This window comes from Leuciscus leuciscus (assembly GCF_965113295.1).
Source record: "Leuciscus leuciscus genome assembly, chromosome: 19".
Classification (NCBI taxonomy): Eukaryota; Metazoa; Chordata; class Actinopteri; order Cypriniformes; family Leuciscidae; genus Leuciscus; species Leuciscus leuciscus.
In genome coordinates, this window is record NC_138743.1 from 33572367 (window position 1) to 33583259 (window position 10893).

Here is a 10893-nt window from a genome sequence, read left to right on the forward strand (position 1 = left end):
AATGTTCTAGAATTAGTCATCGTATCCCTTCCACTTTTACAACAGTACGGTTTTAATCTGTCCTTATAGATAGTTTTGGTCTCTGATTTATAAATCCATATGTTAATATTACCACTTTAAGTCCAATCAAACACATTCTTGTGTGTAATTAATTGTGGTTAAGAATTATTTATGGTAGTTTGGTCTGAGAGCACCACTAGCTTTGATTATTTGTAGTACAAGATCAAACGAAACAAACCAAATAACTATATCACAATTATGCAAGCACTATATCACACACATTGGCATCCCTGTGTTACTGTACTACCTACTTATGTTGCTTTTAATGCTGAAGAACACGTACAGAAGCTTACCTTGCAGGATGCACTTAATTGGGAACCTCTTTGATTGTGTGCTGTGTGTCCCACTTAGCTGCAGACAAGTCTGTTTTTACTGTGTAATGGTGTTACACAGAAACACAGAGAGTTCTGCCTACATTGCATGTTTCCAGATTTGTATACTTCTGTGCCATTGTTTTGTTTATGAGAATTTTCCAATAAAACGGATCAAACACACGCACGTATGATGTGGTTTGAAAAACGAAAGCGCCTCTGTTTGGCTCCGCCAAAACTTCTTTTAAGAGATGATCCTCCAGCATTAGAGTGGTTGTAGACATTCATTCTGCCTTAAAAGGTTTTTCCTTTTCGACCATCAGGAGTTTGTATAAAGCGAGTCACCTGCGTATACTTTGATTAGCGTTGTTCTGTTAGACTCTTTGCAACATCTATAGGACGTAATTGTTTTTCTTCTGATCAATAGCTAAAGAAATAACTAGGACAAGGTGATAAAAATATCCGTATTGTATGCAAGAATTGTAAAAATGAGCATGTTTTCTCATTTTAGCCTTACACTGAAATGAATTGCGCCCAGTTATTGTTCATTCACACAGCACATGGAAATTTGACTATTATACACAAAACAATATTAAAAGATACGTAAGTTAATTTAGTTATCGCACATTTGTTATTTGCTCGATGCTTTATTCAAATGCGTTATAATTTCATGCTACCAAGATGAGTGTAATTTAGGGCATTTCAATCTTACTGGTAAACAGATACTTCTTAAAAGACAGAATGAATTTAGTCAAAGATATTTTTATTGATCTTCTAAGAAAGACTGAGGCAGGAAGTTGTAAAAAGGATTAATTAGTTTCAATAGGAATGGTTACTCAGACTGGAAAGAAGACAGATCCTCTTCGAATGACCCGAATATAAGAGTAAAATTAACAGACAGGGTTTGGCTTGTGAATTATTGACCAATTAATAACTATATTTTTATATATATTATTATATAACTATATATAAGCCATGGTGAACTGGTTCTTCAAAGTTTGTTTTGTCTGGGTACTTATAGCATTTGTTTAATGACAACAGAACAAAAATGACCCTGACACAAGGGTTAAACACTGCACTTAATGTCTACTTTCTAGAACTTTATATGTGTATGTAACTATATAACAGATGTGGGATCTAAAATTGAGTGTACAATATTGGGAAACAGGTGTGTTTTGTATTGTTTGTAATTGCTGTACAAATTACAGGCCTACATTCAACCTTTTGCTTGTGAGTCTAGCATTGTCTCATCCTGTGGGTATTAATTGTTTGTTATTCTGTTTCTAGCATGATGGATTGTGCCTAAATTACTTTTGATGGAATGCAAATGTTGTCGAGAGTCAATTTTATGTGCAACAATGCGGTATAAGGTAAAGAGGAGGGCACAGCCGCGTGGCTCATGCAACCTTGGAGTTCACTCCACGTCAGAGCAGGAACTAGGATAAAGAGGATAAATTGGATTGAAAGTTGTCACCGCAATCATGTTTCTTTCTATTGTATCCTCTCTATCAAAAAAATGAAGATAAAAAATGCAATTTGGGCAAAGCCCTTGATTTGTGAAAGAGTGCTTGAAACCCCGAGCCGTGCGAGGCACATCAAATTCACTCAAGGTCCAGGGTATTGTATCGACAGTGGTTCAATATGCACTTACGTGCAGACATGAACCTCTCTCTGTCTCCGTTCAGTACCCCGTTTAGGGAGCAATGGACTTTTTTCTGCTTGTAGGAGGTGGCTTTAGAAACCCCAAACCCCTACAGTGAAAGGAGACCTGAATTAGACCGTCGCTGAAGAACCAGGCAATCAATATTCAATATTTATTCTAATATCTTAGAACAACTTTCACAAAAATTATCACTGTACAACGAGAAATGTATTTACAGACTACAAAAAAAAACAAAATCCAAGTGCTGATCGTGTCTCTTTTTCCATGGTTAGTAGCTAGTCAAACAAGGGTTTTAAATGCTGACCCCTGACATGGGCCAAGTATGAGCAGAAACCGCTTTCAATAAAAAAATCAATCAATAAAATTACATTTGCAGAGTGGCCACACAGAAAACTCTCAATGCCGACAGAAATATATCCAGAGGATTTTAAAATGCCCTGCCTGTGAACCCTAATCTTACATAAATGTCACAAGCTGTGGGTGCTGTGGCCTCCCAGTCACCTCAATAGGTAATTATGTGATTCATCAGGTCAGTAATGCTCAGTCCTGCTGCCTTCCTGCTAAGTTTAATTCCAGCCTTAAAGCATGCATTTCAAGTAAACCCGATTAGCTGGTTCAAGTGTTTATGATTCAAGTTGGAGCTTCTGCTGGAAGGCAGGACAGGAATGAACTTGCTCTTCAGTTCTGACTCATGGGCCTTTGGTTTTCAGCACTATGTCAAAGGGACAGCGACTTACTTCCCTGCAACATACCTCATGGTTTCTTTCTTTTTTGTATTTTTGGTTTCCTTCAAAGTTCTCGTGGACATACGGATAATGGTGGCGCTGACAAAACAGCATCGGTCATAATGATAATTGGTCAATTGGACACAATAAAACGTCCCGTTTTGAAATGAATGATTGTACATAACAGACACTCCGTTCAAATATGACTACAAACTAAGATAATTTTGTATTTAAATCTTGATAGAACAAGAACAGATTAAGCTTGTTAAGTTACTTCCATAAACAACCTTAAATAGATTAAATCAATTAGAAAATTACTGGTTAAACGTTCATTTTTCTTTCTAAGCATGTGAGCTCAACTTTTAGAGATGCAGTCTGTTTGTTTGTTTTAAACTTTCCCTGCGTAACAACATCTTGACATTGGTAGAGCTTTTATTCTCCAAACAAGTGCGTGAAGAATCACATTAGGGGATCTGGTGTCATCCACAGCGTCCATGTGAATGCCAAGGTCAAAGATAAATTTTTTGTTTCTTTTCTGTCTCTCAGTAGCTCATATATCGCTGGATTTGTACATGTCTGAAAGCAGTCGTGTGATGGGCACGTTTCCGATGGTCTTTTTGAAGAACACCTCTTCAATGGTGGATGGACCAACTGAACGCAGAGCAGGCAAGAGCAACAGCAGCTTCCCGAAGCGGCACGGCTGAGTGGGGTACCTGAAACGTAACCATTCGGTTGAAATCCTTGAAATAGGAATAGAGTTTAATGTAAAATAGAAATCAGAAGACTTCTAAATTCACCACTTTATCAGATTCCCCCATGTTTCAGGAAGTATTCGCTGTACCTGGTGTGGATGTAGCTGTTTAGGGTCAGCTGGGCTTCGTCCTGAAGGGCGGCAATGGCGCTGGCGTTACGAAAGCTCCTCAGTTCCGGACCACTGTGTGTTGGAACTGTACAAGAAAGAAAAGAGAGTTTGTTTAGCTCATTTTACACTGTCCTAGTCATGTGCCCAGCCACTAGTCATGTGCCCACTGAAAACTGAGACCCACACAGCATTTGATGTTAAGTTAATAAGTTAGGTCAATAATAATCATTAATAAAATTAAGTTCACAGGTCTATGTATAGAACTGATACATTTTATTTATTTAAATTAAAAATTATTATTATTTACTTAATAGCTTTTCATTAAACACAAAACCCCCACAGTTCAATCACAAACCCCAGCCTTGGAAACGCTGACATGATGTAATATTTAACGCACTTCATGTTGTTGTTAACAAAGAATGGAATATTTGTAGTTTTATATCAGTATGGTACAAGATTATCCTATTCAAATCAATGTGATAAACGAGTTAAGTCCAAAGTAATCTAAAAGTAATCAAAAAGTAGTCAAATTACCTTAAATGTGTTGTGATCGATTACATTAGTTGCTAACTACAATCAGTAACTGACAACAACTTGGTAACAATAAAGTTTTTTTTTTTTATATGTATGTATTTTTTTATTTTATTTATTTTATTTTTTATTATTATTATTATTTATTTTTAACGAAGTCTACCTGCTTTGAAGGTGACGATGCACTTGAGGCACGCAAACTCCGTGGCGTCCAGTCTGAGCTGTCTGAAGCGCGTCACGACCTCCTGCAGCGCCTGGATCTCGGAGATGATTTTGTTTAGCCTCTGGGAATCTGTGTTCTCGGTATTCATTCCTAATTCGCGAGAAAACGAGATCAAATCTTACACTTGGATAATCAAAGTGTGGATATGACTTTGTAAGCAAAAATAGAAATGGCAATTGTAAAAGTATTTCAAACTTGTTAACAACCAACCAAGCACAAGTTAGCATTGCGGACATCACGAATCTCTTCCAGGCAACATGTTGTATGGCCTATGGCTTACCTGAAACAGCAAGGAGAGTGCTGGAGTCCACTGGAATGGCCCACTGCGCGATGCCCAGCACGAACAGCTCCCTCCATGCGTCTTCTAAAAGGATCAACTGCAAAAAAAAAAAAAGGTAAGAGTGTTCACTAATGATTATACATAAAACACCTAGCGTTTGGTTACATGAAAATGATGCATTAAATTATTAAAACACTTGTTTACCTGGTCAGGTAGAGGGAGTGTGGAGAAGGCCGGAACACTCTTGGCCCATTTAATGCTCATGAAGAGCAGGCGCGCGGCTGACTCGCACACAGACTCTGTCGCCACTTCATACAGGTACATGGGAGTGCCACTGACTTCGTGAGGATACTGGAAAGTTATTACATGAGCATAGAAAATAAGCGGGAATTGTAGGCATTCATTTATAAGTTCAACTATGTTTTCATTAAATTGATAATTCGTTGATTAAACTTCGTTTACCTTCGGTGTGGGTTGGGCGAGTCCTACAATGGCCTGCCGTTCCGGTGTGCTTGTGACCGTGTTTAACTCCAGATTGTGAGGCTCCAGCTGCGTGACTGTCGTGAAGAACGGCGGCCCCGGGATAGACGTGGATGGAAAGTGGGTCGACGAACCGTTCACCTCTTTATGGCCTCGGAAATACAGTGCCACCTGCTTTCGAATGGTTGACGTTCTCGGTCCTCTCTCGTGCTGCACTGCTGTATTCATATAAGTGGCATGATGATCAATAAGCATTCTTGTAGGATAAAAAGTAGAAATAGTTTAAAAAGCTAAAGTTTGGAAATATGTGGCAGGTAATAGCCTATGTAGGCTATTCTTGTTGGAGTTTTTGAAAATCTTTTATTTCTACAATAAATATTGACTTAATGTATACCTATATGTGCTAACAATCAAGTTAAAGGTACAAAATGATTTTACTTGCACAATGAAGACACTAAAGTAGTAATCGTTGTGCTGATTTTTTTTCTACAAATTTGCATGAATATAAATATATTGTATTAGTGTTACTCCACTTTTGGAAAAATTTAGATTTTTGATTCCGATTTGTTTTTTTTATTTTTATCTTTTCAAAGAGCCTACATGAGGGTCTAAAGGAGTCTGGTTTTTTTTGTTTTTTTTGGTCACATGACAAACTGGTTATTAGCATGTTGGCTAGAATACACTTTCATAATAGGCCTAATATATATAGATATGCCTATATTATAAATAATATATAATAATAAACAATAATATATGATAATTTTAAATCAATGGTATTTTTATCAGTCATCCTTTTAATTAGATTTTATATATCCGGAAAACCATGTCACTGACACTTATAACTAGCTTATACAAGTGTATCAGTCAACTAGTAGTTGGCAAGTAAAGACAAAAGCAATCAGCTTTTTTACCGTATGAATTGTTTTTGTTTTTTGTTTTTTTTTGTTTTTTTTTACTGTCCAAGGGGATTACAGGCAACATAAAACCATTTTCTGTTGTTAACTCTTGAAAATATATCATTTTAAAAAAACGAATGTGTTTACTAGCACTTACCATCTTTATTCATATTAACTTCTAGACACTTTTTCAAGCGACAGGCGCGACACTGATTTCTGTGTGTCTTGTCTACTGGACAGCCGCCCTGAGGGAAAAGAGGACGAGAGAATAAGGAAATACAGTAGGTTTCGTTTAGCAATGGCACACAAACAGCCTCTTCTGCTTTATGCTCCAGTGATCTCCACTCCACAGGTATGTGGGAATGGTAGAGTAATGACGGCTATTGACTCGCTCCCCCGCCGCACGACCAATAGTCTCATTCCCGCCTACCGCTCTCCAAATCCACCCAGTCCTGCCGGTGCGTTAGATTGGATTACACCTGTTACACTAGACGGGGCAAAGGGCCCTCAAAGGCGCGGGAGGGGGCTCACTTCTGGGATAATCTTTCAATTATGAAAATCACTGGAGGTGTAATCTAGTCCTTAGACGCGCTTGCTTAGATCAAATTAGCTGACGCTGTTATGGTTCAAACACTTCGCTGTAATTGATTAGTAGATCTAGCCATAGCTCACCTGTGTGCCAGATTTGCAGACATACGTTCTGTTTCTCCTTATGCTCCTCTTGAAAAATCCCGAGCATCCATCACACGCATAAACCCCGTAGTGCTTTCCAGAACTTCGGTCTCCACACACTTTACATGGAATGTCCAGAATCCGACCTACCAGAGACAGAAAATACAGCAGTTAGCCATTTAATGGAAAAACGACAAAAATGCAGCAACCCAATTGCAGATTTGATGTCTATTTAAGAATATTGACCTTTTTTTTTTTAATAGGCTTATGTTTAATAGTTATTCATTGTAACTCAAAGATTTGGTATTAAGTTTACGATTTCAAGTTAGGCCGAGATCATATTTTCACCTGGCGATAGAAAGTTGCCTATAGTCTGCTTTTATTAGGCTATCTATCACTTTGTTATATTTAGTCTAGATAAACAAGTGTCACATAAAAAAATATCAGTTTTGTTTAAAACTATAGTTAACGTTGATGTTCTGTGATAAGGGCCCAAAAGAGAAATTATGCGCGGGACGAAGCTCAACAGTGCGCCTGGCCTACAGAAATTTCCCTGAAAGTCATTGCATAATTTCGCACAATTCCCAAATCTTTGGCCTAAAAACTAAACAAACAATCGTGTTAAATATTGCGTTAAAGGACACACTTTTAATGAGTCAGTCCATAGGAATGTGCAAACCCTGGGCGCATTGGTGGGAAGCGTCATATCGCAGGTCGCATAAAACAATGTTCAGTAGACGCGCACAATGGCGACATTAGGGAGAGTGTTAACTTAATGATTTCCCCATTGAGCCTCGTCTGACTGGCCTGGTCTCGACAAGCTGCCAACCCCGCTTCATAATGAAGCTCGACAACTGCTTTCTTCGCGCCGTCTAAAGGCTCGCGGATTAAGGAGTGACACGGGAGAGGAGAATAATACGCACCAGCGCGTTTCAGAGACTCAAATGAAGTGTATGCAAATGAACTTGGAGTAAATGAAAATTGTGATTTTTCTTGTGTGCAGAATTTTTTTTTCCGTATTTAAGTCTGTCAATAGAGGTATATTTGCATGTATATGGGGGAGTCGTTTAGAGAAACGGCTATGTAATTACACTGACATATGTCCACCTGCTCATTGATTTTCCAGTGACCCGTCAAAAAGGGTAGCATGGGAATTCGGATATAGACCAGTAACGAAGGAGAAGGAAAACGACTTCATGCACTCTGACTTTTTAAAACAAGAAAAGAAAAAAGAAAAAACGATGCTGCATTTTAATGGAAAAACAGATTTCTATTCTGTGCATGCCAGATGTTCCTCGTACAGGACCTTTCAGAAATTATAATGGCGTTTTGTTACAGGCTTGGTGATCACTTTTGACGGAAAAGTGACTGAAGATTTGCTGTGTGTAGGGCTATATAAAAAAAAAAATCAGAACAGTGGTAAATTCTCGTATTGACAACAATGCAGATTAATTTAATACTTCTTTAGCAACGGTGGGTGTTTGCATCTTGCATGGCTGAAAAAGAGAGCCTCTCTTGTGTTGGAGGCAACTTGTTGCTTTTGTCACGGAGTCGTTTTGAAACTTGAAAATTGCTCCATGGTGCACCAATAATTATTGATTTATTTATTTTTCAGATGAAGCGCTCGATGAACGCCTGCTTTTTAATTTGCATTTAGAGTTTCTGTATGATTATTATTTATTTATTTATTTATTTAGTTTCCAGTGTCTCCTGCGATTTTCTTGTATGTGGTATGATAATTAAACCTATCAAAGCAGACAGCTCTTATTTCGAGGAAGTCATAAAGGCCTATACTGTTCCCCATCCAGATTAGATGCAGTCATCGCATAATTTGACAACACTCAATGGTACGTTCGTATATAAGAAACTCATGAATTGAAGGCGGATTTGTTTTTAGAGAATGAAAACACGTCTTTAACTTTCCTCTGTGGGGGTCCCGGTCTGTTGCATTGTGAGCTGTAATTGTTTAAAGACATATGGCATATTTCATTACTGTAATCAGCATCAACCCTGGGACCTGCTGCATTGGATTAAGTGCAGTTGTGAGAAACTCTGCACTTAATGGGCCTTCGACCACCCAAACAGTGCAAGTGCCGCGATTTTACCCCTGTAAAGCAAAATATATATCTTTTTATATAATACTCTTGTGTATTATAAATATCTGCTGTAAATTATTTGAAATGCGTGTAAAGCGTCGTCAGAAAGTTTTTTGGGGGGCTAGGCATTCAAAATAATGTACGAAAAGTTTAGGCCTCAACGAAATTATTTCATGTGTTCATTGGTCCTAAAGTAAATGTACTAATTTAGACTAAAATACTAAGCTAGATTTAAAAATTGTGTTTTTAACACAGGTCTGTTATTTTAAAATCATCACTAATTACTAATGAGCATTAGGGAAAAAATGTGATTGGGTTACCTTATTTTTTGCCTTTTACTTAAATAATTTTCTTGGGTCATTTAGAAGATGCTTAACACGTCAAAACATTTAACACCTTTTAATTTAAGTCTAATCTTTAAAGTCAAATAGAGGCGCACAATTATTTTTATTTTTTTATCACTACAAGCGTATTTTTCAAATCACACTGAATATTTCATATTTCAAAAAATGTTTCGTGTCAGATAATTTTGAAAATCCACATTGCAAATGTAAAAGAATAAATTGTCAGGAAATCTATTTCAGAACACTTGCATTCTTGTTTCCTTGAAATTAATTGACGAGTCAAAAGAGCACGCTAATAAGGATAACTCAGATCTGCTTTGGTGACATGTCATGCACAGTTTACGCATACCTTATAGGACCAAACTATATTTTAAAAATGTATTGTACAGGCTGTTACAATATTAGTTCGATTTTCTAGCAGCCTATTCACAACTTATTTGCTACGCGTAGCCTAATGGAGAAACAAGGCTGTCAAGACTTAACAGTGTAACAGCATCAATAAACGCAAACTTATCTAACCTTTTCCGGGCTTATCAGTTTATTTATTTTCTTACACGTGTGTATCTAATATGTAAAGATACTGTTATGTAGAGATTTTAGGCATTCGTGCTCTCGGTGTTAGACGTAGGCAACAATTTGACAGCATGTAAACATATCGATTTGCGTTTGACAGCTCTGTGGAGATAAGTTGATTTTTGTCACCTTTAGCCATAAACATAAGCAACCATTTTAAATTCACTTATTTCGTAAACAAAAGAGATTGCGTTTCTGATTCGCTATCACGCTATTACTAACAACAAAGAAAAACAATCTACTCACTGGATTTGACATTTAAAATATCCAGACAACCACTTGTTGAACCAGCAGGCTTGCTCATATTGAAGACCTCTGCTCCAAGAAAACTGCGTAGAAAAGTTACACTTTTCAGGCCCAGGGGAGTCTCAGCACTTTGGACTCGGATTAAAAAATGACAAGCATGAATTAAACATCCGATTTGCGGTGGACAACTGGTCCTCTGCTTTCTGTTGTAGTTTTCTTTGAGTGTGTCCAAGTCGCTCCTCTTGTTTCTCAGCAAATAGAATCCAGATTTGGTCTGACTGTTGACTGATGCGATGGATGCTGCCGCACAGACAGTGTGCCCGAGCCGGTCCCTGGTCTCTCAGCGACACGGAAAGTTGGTGAAACACATAAGCCAGCACTGCACTTACTGCTCAACACCAGCTTAAAAAGTAGGCTACAGCATGCGCTGGAAAACACGTCTCAGCCTAGAGTCTTGGTGAGTGACTTTGTGATGTGTACCGTCAGATTAAAGGTTTGCTAATATGTATGAGATGTATTAGAGTAGGAGGGCGGGAGAGAGGGAGGGTGGGAGGAGAGCCCAACTTCCTTTGACCACTTAGCTTTTCCCTGCCTTCTGCTTCAACTCCTGCTCTCGCATGACGTCACGGGGACGAATGAAGTGATATTCCACACACAGTGAGTGAGACACTGTGAGAGGCTAATGGTGCGCTCTGTAGGAATTGATTAGGATCAGCGAGGCTGTTTAAATGACCGAATCAAACGTTTGCCACTGATTAGGAACACATTTCCATCCTCTGGGAGTTCAGTGACCTAGTGCTCCCAGACTGAAGTAAATCGGTTAAAGTGTCCTATTTAAATAATCCTCAGAAACATAATCACCTTTCTTTCTTTCTTTCTTTTTTTGCAACGAACTTACTTTCTGTCGTGCTTTACCGTATCCTTCCATCGC

The 10893-nt window shown here is 38.1% G+C and overlaps 1 protein-coding gene across 1 annotated transcript; it reads right to left on the reverse strand.

Annotated features, from left to right (window-relative positions):
- Positions 1–570: 570 nt before the first annotated feature.
- nr2e1 (nuclear receptor subfamily 2, group E, member 1) lies at positions 571–10136 on the reverse strand. Its single transcript, XM_082147985.1, has 9 exons — positions 9963–10136; positions 6704–6849; positions 6189–6276; positions 5118–5353; positions 4860–5006; positions 4656–4752; positions 4316–4465; positions 3601–3706; positions 571–3472 (listed from the first exon to the last, which is right to left on the reverse strand). The coding sequence occupies exons 1-9, from the start codon at positions 10018–10020 to the stop codon at positions 3310–3312; spliced, it is 1191 nt and encodes a 396-aa protein (XP_082004111.1). The 5' UTR covers positions 10021–10136; the 3' UTR covers positions 571–3309.
- Positions 10137–10893: the final 757 nt, after the last annotated feature.